The following is a 15450-nucleotide window of genomic DNA, read 5'->3' as shown; positions in this document are numbered from 1 at the left end:
GAACCAACTTGACAGCACCGTACAACAACAAGCTTAACTTTATAAGAAATCTCTAGATCGCTTTTCCCAAACTAGTTGTACAATTTTGAGTACCACCAACAATAAATGAAAGCCCTAGTTGCTCTACATCCTTGCAAGCAATGCTGATATTCCTTTTCTTTCTTAATTTTTGATGTTTCAGTTGGTATAAAGTGTTATTGCATCATGGATTTAGTTGGCATTTCACTAATGAGTAAAATTATTGAGCATCTTTTCATCACATTATTCGTCATTTAATTATCTTATTTTGTCAAGTGCCTTTTAGACATTAGTATTGGGTTGTGAATCGTTTCACTTTTAAGATAAAAAATACATACATTCTGCATTCAAGTACTTTTTCAGATATGAGTTAAGTGTTGTGCCTATTCCTTCATTTTCTAAGAGTAGTATTTTCCTTAAGGAGGCTTCTAATTCACAGTAGGATGTAATTAAGATCAAGTAAAATTTAGTATTTTCATGTTACCGTTAATTTTTTTTTTCTGAGATTTTTTGCTTACCACAAAATCACAAAGGCATTCTGTTACGACTGTTTTTTTTAAAGCTTAGAACATTGGATTTTATGCATTGGTTTATGACCTACCACAAAATACTTCCTGAATATGACATGAGGAAATGGTTGAGGCTTGTTTGTTTTTTTCAGTTTTCACTATCCTCAGGTTTTTAAATTGTTATGTGTCTTTCTGATGAGGATGAAGGGCAGCCCCTCGCCAAGAACTCAAGGCCCCCCGTGACCTCCCCCAGCCAAGAACCCTACCTTGGAGACCCTTCCTCCCTTACTTACATCCTCCATCAAGGAAAGCCTTTGCCTTCCTCTTGGATGCTTTCTTGGTTGAGAAACTCTATTTCTCACAGATTTTTTTTTTTTTTTTTGGCAAATTAGAAACATTTATAAAAGTTTCAAGGAGGCTTGGTAGCACAATGTTTAAGAGCTTGGCTACTAAGCAAAAGGTCCGTGGTTAGAATCCACCAGTCACTCTATGGGGGGGGGGAGAACTGGGCGATCTTCTCCCTTAAAGTTTTCAGCCTAGGAAGCCCTATGTGGCAGTTCTTCTCTGTCATATAGAGTCACTATAAGTCCTAATCAACTTAGAGTTGATTAAGTTCAACTTCAACATACAAGTTTCAAATCTTAAAAAATTTATTCCAGACCTACCCACCCACAAGAAAAGTAGATTATCACCCTTTAATTCTTTATGTTCCCTTCGTATAATTATTACATTTTAGAATTATCTATTTCATGGGCCTTTATAATTTTCTTTCTTGATTCTTCCTTAGACCAGGGTTCAGAAAACTTTATTTTTTTTCTGTAAAGGAAGTAATCTGTAAAGGTAAATATTTTAGCTTTGTGAGTCACACAATATCTGTGGCAACTACTTAATTCTGCTAAAGTAGTGTGAAAGCAGCCCTAGACAGTGCAGATGGACGTAGCTGTGTTCCGATGAAACCTTATTCACAAAATAAGGGGATGAGCCATAGACTATAGCTTGTTGACCCCTATTCAACCTGCATGTGTGTGAGCAGGGTCTGCACAAAACTGGTCTTTGCACATTCCATGACCCCTCTCTGTAGCTCACCCATTGGCTGTCTTTGGTGACAGCAGGGAAGAGGCAGGACGGAAGCTGAGTGGTGCACCGGACCCCCGTGGTTATGTGTGACCTCAGACTCCTGTAAGAGAGCATGCCCTGGAGGTCTTTACACCAAGGTGATAGTTTAACTACCTTTTGGAGGTAGGGGAAAATGAGGATTGAGGATTTTAAAGAAAACACCAGACAGTCCCATGGCAATTAGGAAGAACTCAAACATTATAGGACAGAGCATCTAGCTCCAGAGGAAACACACCCAATGGGTCAAACATAGAGGGAATCCTTTTAGTTTAAGGAAAAGTCCCTGGAACCTCCCCATACCAAACCGAAAAAACCCAGCGATCCTATAGGGCAGAGTAGAACTGCCCCATAGAGTTTCCAAGGAGCGCCTGGCGGATTTGAACTGCTGCCTCTTTGGTTAGCAGCCGTAGCACTTAACCACTACGCCACCAGGGTTTCCTGAACCTCCGCATGTGCTGTGCAAATGCACAAAGAGAAGGGGCTTCCCTGGAGGGATCACAGGTCTCAGGGTCTTGGGAACTCCCAAAGCAACCTCAGCAAATGGAAGGTCATTATGTCTAGAGAAACTACCAGGTTAAGTCACTGTGATTCCAGACACGACCTCCCTGTAATGAGGGGACAAGCCTGAAGGAGGCACTCAGGAACCACCAGACACAGGGAACCATCCCCAAGAGCAGGTGCAGAAGACTGGGGGGAGCTTCCTTTCAGTGTATAGACTTTCCTTATTTCAACAGAAATCTAAAATAAGAATTTGGCAAAAATTGCTGGTAAGTTTATCGACATAACTATTCTATTTGAAGCATTTAACTAAATCAATAAAGCACTAAGAACTACACATGAAAGGTGGATTTTCTAGGGATCACTATGAGTTGGAATCGACTCGAAGGCACTGGGTTTGGTTTTTTTTTTTTATAGGCTTATTAACAATGAGAAGCAGAAAACAGGACAGTATCATTAATTCAGTGATCAAGAATTTTGGGAGAAACTGATTTGAGGGATAATGTACTCTGATGTCAAGCCTGGATGATGTTGCCTGGGATGGGTGTGTGAGAGGGAGGGAATGGGATAATGGTTGTGGCAGGTGCTTAGATTCAAGGTGATCAGAAATTAATTAGTAAAGATTAGAAATGATGGAAATGAACTGAAAATGCAGAAATAATGTGTAAATCAGTATTATGCGGAATTTGGAAATGAAACCCAATGTTATTAAAACACAAATAACTGGGAAAGGTTTTGTAAGATGTGAATTAACAAGAGCCCCATAAAATTCCTATTATCATTGGGATCTGCTACACAAGCCTGCATCACTCATCACAGGGTTGGTCTGAGAACCAAGAGTCTTCTCACTGAACAGCCAGGGGGCTCAAGACACCTAGCCAGGGGCCTGGGAATATTTTCTCCAAGTGAGGAGCAGATTTCACAGCTACCCATGGATCCTTCAGTACCCTCATTTGGGATGACAATGGTCCTTATCTTAGAATTACTCATAGGATGCGACTGGTGTCTGAGAGGACCACAGTGAAGCCCATACAACTAGTCAGAAGCAGACCCATATCTGGACCCCAAAAAGGTACAGGTAGGCTGTATACCAAGCAGAGGTAGGGTCACAAGAAGGAGCAAGTCCTGTGGATGCTGTGCCTCTCAGTGGGAAGAGCTCTGCACAGTGTTTGGAAACATTACAGGGAACACACATATCAACAAGAATTAAGTCTTGTACTCTCATAATCACATTGCTTCATGGTACCTGTATCTTATATCTGCTTCTCAGGCTATGCCAGGTATTAAAAAAAAATTTTTTTTTTATGAAATATTCTGCCTCTTGAATATGCAAATAATATAAGAACTACTGAGTTAAATATGGTTAAGTCTGTACCCCCAGCGCATGGCCGATTAACTACATTCCTCCCCTACAGAAGCTGGTGAGAGCATAGCTCACTTGCCATGGACTGGAGCTGGAGAATCCTCTTCTTGGTGTCAGTAGCTACAGGTAAGGTGGTCCTAGTTCCAGGATGAGGTGGGTTCTGTGGCCAGTCAAGGAGGTTTCATCCACTCCTTTCTCCTTTTCACAGGTGTCCACTCCCAAGCCCAGTTGGTGCAGAGCGGGGCTCAAGTGAGAAAGCCTGGTGCATCAGTGAAGGTCTCCTGCAAGGGTTCTGGATACAGCTTCACCAGCTACTATATACACTGGGTACGACAGACCTCTGGACAAGGTCTTGAGTGGATGGGAAGGATCAACCCAAACTCTGGTGTAACAGACTATGCACAGAAGTATGAGAACAGAGTCATCATGACCAGGGACACATCCTCCAGCACAGCCTACATGGAGCTGAGAAGTCTGAGCGCTGAGGACACAGCTGTGTATTACTGTTAGGAAGACACGGTGTGATAAACACATCCTGAGGGTGTCAGAAAACCTGAGGGAGAAGGCAGCTGCATTGGAAGTGAGGAGAAGACAAGGGTAGCTTGGGTGACGACTTACTTAAGTGAATGAGAAAAGAGAATCATAGAAACATGTATTTACTGTGGTTAGATGAGGAACAATGGAGACAGACTGAGCATGCATAAATGTGCAAAATTCTATCACATGGAGTTAGGAAATGAGACCCAAAGTTAATGAAAACATTTGCTATACAACAGCTACCCTTTACACAAAATTCATAGAGAGGAGGCTGAAAATAATAAAGCTGATATAAGCATTCACAGGGAGGTTTTTGTTTGAATTTAAGTTTTCAAGTCAGTTGAGTAAATATCTTGGAGCCCCTTTGCTAATCATGTAATTACCCTACATTTTAACTCCATAAGAAATTGTCAGATTCTCTTTCAAAGTGGTTGTGCTATTTTGCATTCCCTCAGCAAATGACAGTTCCTGGTGTTCCATATTCTTGGCAGTATGCTGTTGACAGAATTTTTAATTTTAATCATTCTGATAGTTTAGTAGTGCTTTCACATGGTTGTTTTAATTTACATTTCCCTAATGAAAGAACACTTTGAATATCTTTCCACATCTTTTTGGGTGATAACCCAGTGCCGTCAAGTCGATTTCGACTCATAGTGACCCTATACGACAGAGTAGAACTGCCCCATAGAGTTTCTGAGGAGCGCCTGGTAGATTCGAACTGCTGACCCTTTGGTTAGCATAAGAATAGGTCTGTTAAATGTCAGGCCACTCCTTTTTTTTTTTTTTTTCCAGATTACACTGTTTTACTCAGTTTTATATGTCCTTGTATATTCATGATGCAATTCCTTTATAAAATGTATGATTTGCGAACATTTCTCCTGGTTGTTACTTGTCTTTTCATTCTCTTAACAATATCTGTTGTAGAACAAATATTTTAGTTTTGATATGGTCTTATTTATCTATGTTTTTAATTTTGTGTATCATGACTTTGGTGTTAAATCTAAAAACTCATTGTCAAAACCAATGTTACCCCAAATTTTCCTTTGTCTCTAATTATAGAACATACTCAAGATATAGGGAGCTAAGCATCATATTTTTGAAGTGGGGACACCTATATAAATCATTTGAAATTCCCCTGTATGGATGTTGGTATTGTCCCCATTTTTTTTTTAATTCAATCATTTATTATTGCCGGTATGGACTCATGTGTATTGATTTTACACTTCGTGTTCTAATCCAATACTCTACCATTTTTTTGTTGTTCAAAGTTGTCCAGTTTTTTAGGCCATTGAGAGCTCTTTCAGTTTGGTTCCCATCATATGTCATGCATTTTAATTTTTCAGTTACAATGTACATTTATAGTGGTTTCAAAATTTTTAATGCATACACCCATGGGAATAAAGTTTATCAATTAGGGAACAGTGCTTATGTGCAGTTCATTTTGCCTTTGGTTTCACAAACTCCATTCTTTTGTAAAATTACTTATGCTACAACTTTTTCACTACCACTTTTGGATAGTTGCTTCATACACCTGTAATACCATTTTTTAAAAATATACAATCTGTATTCCATCCTGGTATCCCTGACCTCTTAAATGACTATTTTTTTTTAAAGCTGCATACATAAAGACTCATTCTTTGTGCTGTGAAGTTCTATGGGAATTTACAAATGCAAATTGTCATGCTTCTGTCATGGCAGTAGCATACAGAAGGTTTTCACCACACTTGAAAATTCCTTGTGCTTCAGCTATTGAACACCTTCTTTTCAAATTCCTGGCAATCACTGATCGGTTTGTCATATCTATAATTTTGCATTTTCCAGAATGGGATATTGAAATCATATATCATGTAGCCTTTTCGTATTGGTTTTTCCATTTTGTGACCTGATACCTCATTTCTTTTTATCACCAAATAATATTCCATTATGTGGATTTCCCACCGATTGTTTATTCATCCATATACTGAATTACATCTCGATTGATTCCATTTTTGGCAATTATGTATAAAAAACAAATGCCATCGAGTCGATTCTGACTCTTAGCAACCCTATAGGACAGAGTAGAACTGCCCTAAAGAGTTTCCAAGGAGCACCTGGTGGATTCGAACTGCCGACCTTTTGGTTAGCAGCTGTAGCACTTAACCAGTGATGTAGACTGAACACAGAAGAGTCACCATGAAGTCTGTACCCAGCTGGATTTTCCTTGTTGTTATTTCAAAAGGTCATTATATGGAGAACAAGAGATATCCGGTATGAGTGAGAGAATCAGCGGATATGTGCTGGTTTTCCTGACCAGGGTGTCTTTGTGTTTGCAGGTGTCCAGTGTGAAATGCAGCTGGTGGAGTCTGGGGGAGACCTGAGGAAGCTTAGAAGGTCCCTGAGACTCTCCTGTGCAGCCTCTGGATTCACTTTCAGTAACTACTGGATGAATTGGTTCTGCCAGGCTCCAGGGAAAGGACTGGATTGGGTTGCAGAAATTAACCCTAATTCAGGTACTAAGAACTATGGACCTTCTGTGAAGGGTCGGTTCACCATCTCCAGAGAAAACGCCAAGAACACCCTTTATCTGCAAATGGACAAGCTGAGAACACAGGACACAGCCCGGTATTACTGTGCAAGAGACACAGTGAGGGGAAGTCAGTGTGAGTCCAGACACAAACCTCTCTGCAGTAAAAGGGCCGGGCTGCAGGGGGTACTCAGGATCTACCTAGCACAGGATTCAGACCCAGGAGCAGGTGCAGATATAGGTTAAGGTCTGATTTCCCGTTGTGGCCTAAAAATTCTTCTCCACCTCACAGTTTCCCTAGGGAATCTATTATATTTTTGATTCTGTGCCTACCCTTGATTCTCTAGATTCAACGTTGTATTGTAACAGGAGGAAACATTCTCACAAGCAGAAAAAGCACCCTGTTTCTTATGGGGGGAACTGACTCTGTCTGGGATTCCTAGGATCGGAGTTTTGATGAAGCTCAGGGAAACCTGGGGAGTTTATTCCAATCAGACTCAGGACAGATGGAGACCCCGGGTGGTGCAAACAGTTAAGCGCTTGACTACTAGCTGAAAGTTTGGTGGTTTGCACGCACTTAGTGATGTCTTGGGAGATAGTCCTGGCTTTTCATTTCCAAAAGGTCAGACTCAGGGCAGAGCCTTCAGTGGCATTTTCCAATTAGGACACTTTTGGAATTCAATCAGAGTTAAGAGTGTTACCGCAAATTGGGGGTTTGAGCCGCCTGCCGCAAAGCCAATACTGAAACAGGGGGAGGTAAGCAGTAAGAAGGCTTTACTGAATACCGGTATTCAAGAGACAGAGGGGGTTAAATTTCTCCCAAATTCTGTCTGCCCTAAAGGGTTGATGGGAGGGTTTTATATGGAAAAGATCACAATTACCTAAAGTTTTGAGCACGTAGTCCACAGATGGTCTTATACATCACAGAACAACTACAAAAACTCTTTATTAAACTAAAGATAAACATGTCAGGCACCTGGACTCTAATCAGTATATTTATAACAGGCTGAAAAACTCTCATAAGAATCTCTTGGCTAGTGGGGCTGTTTTGCCAAGTCCACTGTGGCTGAGATAGAAAGCAAGAAAGCAAACCTTCTTGTCAGTTTGCAGGCTGAAGGCCGTTTCTCAAGACAACAAAGAAAGGAGACATCAAAGCCACAGGAGCTGAGATAGCTCCACACCCCTCGGAGGAGACCGGTGCTGCTGGTGCAATTAAAAAAATATTTAGAGATTACTTAGAGCATCATTATGGCGTTAGCCATGTCAAGCTCTCAATCGCCTATTTCAAATGAGGGAAAATACGTTGTAAGGTATGAGGGTATTTGTTATGTTTAAGAGGGGAACAGGCTGCTCAGCTACATTTTAAACAGAGCCTGCACCATTTTCCAAGGACTAGAGATTAATCACAGCTATCACAGCTTATACAGCTATATTAAAACAAATGAGAAAATATATTCTCCCTAATATTAAAACACTAAAGAAAAAAACATTTTCACTACTTCAAGAGTATGGCTAGGCTAGGATCAGTAACATCAAAGCAGAATGAGGTTCACATCTGACCTTCTGCCTCACACAGGAGTGTGCACTTTAGGCTTAGCACTGGTCTGGAATCTCCTTTTCTCCTAGTCTATTTCTCTCTAGTTCAGCATGGTCACCTAATTCATGGCTGTTTTGGCACAGCGGTTAAGAGCTATGGCTGCTAACCAAAACATTGCCAGTTCAAATCCACCCGTCAATCCTTGGAAACCATATGGGGTGATTCTATTCTGCCCCATAGGGTCATTATGAAGGCTGCAAGCTTTTTTTTTTTTTTTTAATGTAGTTTATATTTGCCAATGCAGGTGTCTTCATATTGTTAATAATATTTTTAAAGAATATGTGTTAGTCTGTTTCCTCCAATACATAAACAACAAGACGAGGTTAAGTGTTTGTGGATTTTTTGGGGGGAAACACATGCAAGAGAGAAAATGCAGTGTGTACCAGGGAGGCTGGGGCAGCCACCAGTCCAAGAGGGGAGAGAGAGAAGGGAGGGTAGGTCTGACTTTCACTGACCATCTAAGGATGGTCCAGGACGGCCATTGGGTGTCCACGATGCACAGTTGCCCTTCAGAGGAGCTCTTGTGCCTTAGGAATGGGACTGACCTAGTATTGCTGTCAATCCTAAACCTTAGATGGGAGTTGTTGTCGTTAGGTACCGTCAAGTGGATTAATTCTGAGGAACTAAGACTTCTGCAAAAATAAGGTGACCGTTTTAGAGCACTATGCTTGTTCCTTGGTCCAATACATTCCCTGTGGTTGGCGGATTGGGAGGTGCAATTCTCAGGGCAGATACATTTTTAATAGTGTTTTACATAAGAAAGCATGGCCTTTTTAAATATATCTTCTCAGAAGACATATAGATATTTGAGATGTGTTTGTTTTCTGGATTATATCATCTGGGGTGTTTCCTCAACTAGTGACATTCTCATATGTAATAACTTCAAATCTTGTTTCTGACCAACATCCCTTTCCTCTTCTGGTATTTCTGCTCTGAGGGAGAACAGGATTGGCTGACACTTTTTACTTAGTCCTCTAGGGCTTGGGCAGTTGGACCAAAATGTACATGAAAAAAAGGCATCTGTGCCTTACTGATCTTTTGAAATGTAGGATAAAAAGATGGTACAGTCCTGGGCATACAGGACTCCATGGAGTTCTTGGACTTGAGAGACAACTCTGACTAAGCCTAATTTCCCAGATATCTGGGTCCCTTACTTACCCAGCAAGAAGTACAGGGCCATCCCAGGGAGCCAGGGACTACCTGGCATGTCTATGGAGAAGAGAGTCTTCTGGAAGGACAGATTCCTTGAAAACCACTCTAAGTGTTGCAGATACCTCCTAACCTGCACACAATCTGGGTCTTCCACAGATTCTGAGGACGAGTCCCTTGTGACCCAGCCCCCACTGTGCCTCAGGCTGAAGACTCACACAAGCCTTCACCCCACCCACCCATCATTGTGGACTGATGCTCTGGGTGGGGGAGGCCCTGCTGTATGCTGTCCAGGGCCACAGTGCTTATACCTGTGTACGTGCTTACGGAGGGTGGGGAGCAGTTAGTGGGATCTTGGCCTACCTTTCCCAGAAGGCTTAAGACCATCACCTCTCTGTGTCCTTGGGGTACTGTCTTATGACGCTTGGAGAGTCTCTTCTGGAGGGCAGGGCAGAAATATGCAAAGTTGGGGGACATCCCATTTAAACCAATATTTCCCTTCCATAAAGGAGTTTCATTGCCCATCTGTGACCCTGAGTGCTGTCTCTGTCTGTCATTGTCTAGAATGCTGTATGCCATTATCCTCTCCCTCCTCAGGTTATTCTCCCGGGCCAAAGATCGCAGACAGCCTGGGGTCACAGAAGGGTCGGAGTGAAGGGAGACTGATCTCTGAAGCCTGTGTCTCTACAGGTGTCTGTGCTCAAATACATCTGACACAATCTGGGGTAGAGGTCAAGAGGTCTGGGGCCTCTATGAGGATCTCTTGTAAGATGTCTGGATACAATTTTGCCAGTGGCTACTGAATTAGCTGTGTCAGTCAGATGCCTTAGAAGGGCAAAGTGTGGGTGGGAATGATTGATCGTAGGGATTCTGATATCTACTACAGACTGCTTTTCCAAGGCCAATTCGATAACCCCATGGACAATTCCATCAGCACTGCCTACTTGCAGTGCAGCAGCCTGAAGGTCTCAGACAAAGACGTGTATTACTGTGTGACAAACTTTGGCCCCTCCACCCAGGGCCACACCTCCATCACTGCTATCTCACCTGAGAACAAATTCTTCTTGCAGCTGAGCTCTGTGACTGCAGAGGACACAGGTACGTTAATACGTGAGAGAGAAAAAAATGAGTGAAGTCACTGGAAGCCCAGTCACAAACCTCCCTGCAGGAGACAGGAGGGGACAGTGATGCAGGGGGTGCTCAGAGCCCACCGAGAAAAGACGAGGGCCTTCTGGGGAGCTGATGCAGAGGAAAAGAGGGAGGGAATCCTCTCTGAAGCCGTGGCTTCTCCCATTCTGTCAGGGTCTCTCCAGGGATGAATCATCATGCACAATGATTGTAATAATCATTCCTGATCTGAACATCGGACCTTTTATTTTAATGGAGTCAGTCTTGTTTGTCTTTCTCCATCGGCCCCAGAGCAGGCTCCACAGGAATGTGTCTTGAGGAGACCTCTGTTTGCAATTCAGTTACTATGTAATGCCATTAGTTGCCAAGTTAAAAAAAAATTAATATTTTAAACTATCCTCCTGTTGATCCTCAAATATGTCCTGCACTGTCACATGGCTCCCCATCTTTTCACCCTTGCCAGTGCCCTACAGTCCTCTTCCACGTAATACCTTTCACTTGTGATGATCCAGGTCATATTGTACATATTGATATGACTGTTCATAAGTTACCAACGGTACTTTTCTCTTAGGGATGCTTGGCAGTTCCTAGAGGCATTTTTGGTTGTCACAGTGAGGGAGGGGTGTTCTGGAGTGTAGTGGGTAAATCTTGAGATGTTCTTTTGGCAATGAATGGGACACCATTACTCTTCAATTCATCATTCCTAGCGTAGTAGACCATATGATTGTCTGATTCAAAATGGCTAATACAAGTCCATTTCAGCTCATTAATGCCTGGGATATTGATCTTTATGCATTCCATTTCATTTTTTTTTATTGTGATTGTGTATATAATTCACATCAGTTTCTCATAAAAAAACTTATACACACATGGTTATGTGACCCTAGTTACTGTCTCTATAATGCTACAGCACACTCCTCCTCTCCATCTTGTATTCCCCACGTCCACCCAACCAGCTCCTGTATGCCTCTGTCTTCTCATCTTGCTTTCATATAGGAGCTGCCCACTAGTCTCACGTGTCTATTTGAGACAAGAAGCACACTCCTCACCAATATCATTTTATGTCTTATAGTCCAGTCTAAACTGTGTCCAAAGAGTTGGCTTTGGGGATGGTTCCAGTCTTGGGCTAACAAAGAGTCCAGGGACCTTGTCCTCTGGGGTCCCTCCAGTCTCAGTTAGACCATCAAGTCTGGTGCTTTCACTAGAATTTGAGTTCCCATCCCACTTTTCTACTGCTCCATCAGGGACTCTCTGCTGTGATTCGTGTCAGGGCAGTCATTGATGGTAGCTGGGCACTGCCCAGTTCTTCTGGTCTCAGGCCGATGGAGTCTCTGGTTTATGTGGCACTTTCTGCCTCTTGGTCTCATATTTTCTTTATGTCTTTAGGGTTCTTCATTCTCTTTTGCTCGAGGTGGGCTGGGAACAATTGACGGATCTTAGATGTCCTCTTGCTAGCTTTTAAAACCGCAGACACCACTCACCAAAGTGGGATGCAGAACATTTTCTTAATAAACTTTGTTATGCCAGTTGACCTCGATGTCTCCTGAAACCATGGTCCCCAGATCCCTGCCCTGTTACTCTGTCCCTCAAAGCATTTGGTTGTATTCAGGAAACTTCTTAGCTTTTGATTTAGTTCAGTTGTGCTGACTTTCCCTGTATTCTGTGTTGTCCTTCCCTTCACCTAAAATAATTCTTGTATACTATCTAGTTAGTGAATAACTCTCATCCCCGCTCCCCACCATCGTAACCATCAAAGAATGTTTTCTTCTGCGTTTAAACCTTATTTTGAGTTCTTATACTAGTGGTGTCATACAATATTTGTCTTTTTGTGGCTGACTAATTTCACTCATCATAATGCCTTCCAGATTCATCCATGTTATGAGATGTTTCACAGATTCATTTTTGTTCTTTATTGTTGCTTAGTATTCCACTGTGTGAATATACCATAACTTTTTATCAATTCATCCATTTCAAATTTGTTTGAAAACCTAGAGAAACAGACAAATTTCTAGAAACACGAACAGAGGTAGAACAACTAAATAGACCCATAACAAGAGATTGAAAAGGTGATCAAAAAACTCCCAACAACAGCAACAACAACAACAAAAAAGCCCTGGCCCTGATGGCTTCGCCGCAGAGTTCTACTAAACTTTCAGAGAAGAGTTAATACCACTACTCCTGAAGGTATTTCAGAGCGTAGAAAAGGACGGAGTACTCCCAAACTCCTTCTATGAAGCCACCATATCCCTGATACCAAAACCAGGAAAAAAAAAAAAAAGACATCACAAAAAAAGAAAATTACAGACTTATATCCCTCATGAACTTAGATGCAAAAATCCTCAACAAAATTCTAGCCAAAAGAATTGAACAACATATCAAAAAAAAATTCACCATGACCAAGAGGGATTCATACCAGGTATGCAAGGATGGTTCAACATTAGAAAAACAATTAAAGTAATGCATTGCAAAAGTAAAACAAAAGACAAGAATCACATGATTTTATCAATTGATACAGAAAAGGCATTTGATAAAGTTAAACACCCATTCATGATAAAAACTCTCAGCAAAATAAGAATAGAAGGAAAATGCCTCAATGTAATAAAGGGCATTTATGCAAAGCCAGTAGCCAACATCATCCTAAACGGAGAGAGCCTGAAAGCATTCCCCTTAAGATTGGGAACCAGACAAGGATGTGCTTTATCACCACTCTTATTCAACATTGTGCTGAAGATCTTAGCCAGAGCAATGAGGCTAGATAAAGAAATGAAGTGTAACCAGATTGGCAAGGAAGAAGTCAAAGTATCTCCATTTGTAGATGACATGATCTTATACACACAAAACCCTAAGGAATTCTCAAGAAAACTGCTATAACTAATAGAAGAGTTCAGCAGAGTATCAGGATACAAGATAAACATACAAAAATCAGTTGGATTCCTCTACATCAACAAAAAGAACATCGAAGACGAAACCACCAAATCAATACCATTTACAGTAGCCCCCAAGAAGATAAAATACTTAGGAATAAATCTTACCAGAGATGTAAAAGACTTATACAAAGAAAATTACAAAACACTTCTGCAGGAAACCAAAAGAGACCTACATAAGTGGAAAAACATACCTTGCTCATGGATAGGAAGACTTAACATTATAAAAATGTCTATTCTACCAAAAGCGATCTATAGATTTAACGCAATTCTGATCCAAATTCCAACCACATTTTTTAATGAGATGGAGAAACAAATCACCAACTTCGTACGGAAGCGAAAGAGGCCCCAGATAATTAAAGCATTACTGAAAAAGAAGAACAAAGTGGGAGGCCTCACTCTATGTGATTTTAGAAACTATTGTACCACCAGAGTAGTCAAAACAGCCTGGTGCTGGTAAAACAACAGATACAGGGACCAATGGAACAGAATTGAGAATCCAGACATAAATCCACCCACTTATGAGCAGTTGATATTTGACAAAGGCCCCAAAGCAGTTAAATGGGGAAAAGACAGTCTTTTTAACAAATGGTGCTGGCATAACTGGTTATCCATTCGCAAAAAAATGAAACAAGACCCATACCTCACACCATGAACAAAACGAGCTCAAAATGGATCAAAGACCTAAACATAAAATCTAAAATGCTAAAGGTCATGGAAGGAAAAATAGGGACAATGTTAGGAGCCCCCTAATATATGGCATAAACAGTACACAAAACATTTGTAACAATGCAGAAGAAAAACTAGATAACTGGGAACTTCCAAAAATCAAATACCTATGTTCATCCAAAGTCTTCACCAATAGAGTAAAAAGATTACCTAGAGACTGGGAAAAAGTTTTTAGCTATGACATTTCTGATCAGTGCCTGGTCTCTACAATTTATATGAAAAACTCAACTACAAAAAGACAAATAACCCAATTAAAAAGTGGGCAAAAGATATGAACAGACACTTCACTAAAGAAGACGTTCAGGTAGCTAACAGATACCTGAGGAAATGCTCACGATCATTAGCCATTTGAGAAATGCAAATCAAAACTACAATGAGATTCCATCTCACTCCAACAAGGCTGGCATTAATCCAAAAAAAAACAAAATAACAAATGTTGGAGAGGTTGTGGAGAGATTGGAACACTTATACACTGCCAGTGGGACTGTAAAATGGTACAACCACTTTGGAAATTCATTTATTTGGTACTTCCTGAAAAAGCTAGAAATAGAACTACCATATGATCCAGCAATCCCACTCCTTGGAATATATCCTAGAGAAATAAGAGCCTTTACATGAACAGATATATGTACACCCATGTTCCTTGCAGCACTACTTACAATAGCAAAAATTTGGAAGCAACCAAGGTGCCCATCGATGGATGAACAAATAAATAAACTATGGTATATTCACACAAGGGAATACTATGGATTGATAAAGAACAATGTTGAATCCATGAAACATTTCATAACATGGAGGAATCTGGAAGAGATTATGCTGAGTGGAATCAGTCAATTGCAAAAGGGGAAATATTGTCTAAGACCACTATTGTAAGAACTGGAGAAATAGTTTAAACAGAGAAGAAAATATTCTTTGCTGGTTATGAGAGAAGGGAAGGAGGGAGGGTGGGAGAGAGATACTATTTAGACAGTCGTTACGAACTACTTTAGGTGAAGGGAAAGACAACACACAATACAGGCAAGGTCATCACATCCGGACTTAACCAAAAGCAAAGAAGTTTCCTGAGTAAACTGAATGCTTTGAAGGCCAGCGTAGCAGGGGCGGGGGTTTGGGGGTCATGGTTTCAGGGGACTTCTAAGTCAATTGGCAAATAAAATCTATTAAGAAAACATTCTGCATCCCACTTTGGAGAGTGGTGTCTGGGGTCTTAAACGCTAGGAAGTGGCCATCTAAGATGCATCAGTTGGTCTCAACCCACCTGGATCAAAGGGGAATGAAGAACACCAAGGACACAAGGTAATTACGAGCCCAAGAGACAGAAAGGGCCACATAAACCAGAGACTACATCATCCTGAGACTGGAAGAGCCAGGTGGTGCCC

At 41.2% G+C, this 15450-nt stretch overlaps 1 gene segment (V, D, J or C); it reads left to right on the top strand.

The window, feature by feature from the left end:
• The first annotated feature begins 3535 nt into the window (after positions 1-3535).
• On the top strand, positions 3536-4014 carry LOC126064707 (immunoglobulin heavy variable 1-2-like). The segment is given in 2 exon segments: positions 3536-3630; positions 3713-4014. Coding segments are annotated over 2 exon segments (348 nt in total).
• The last annotated feature ends 11436 nt before the right edge of the window (positions 4015-15450 follow it).

Source organism: Elephas maximus, chromosome 21, assembly GCF_024166365.1.
Source record: "Elephas maximus indicus isolate mEleMax1 chromosome 21, mEleMax1 primary haplotype, whole genome shotgun sequence".
Classification (NCBI taxonomy): domain Eukaryota; kingdom Metazoa; phylum Chordata; class Mammalia; order Proboscidea; family Elephantidae; genus Elephas; species Elephas maximus.
This window is presented reverse-complemented; position numbering and strand designations above follow the sequence as displayed.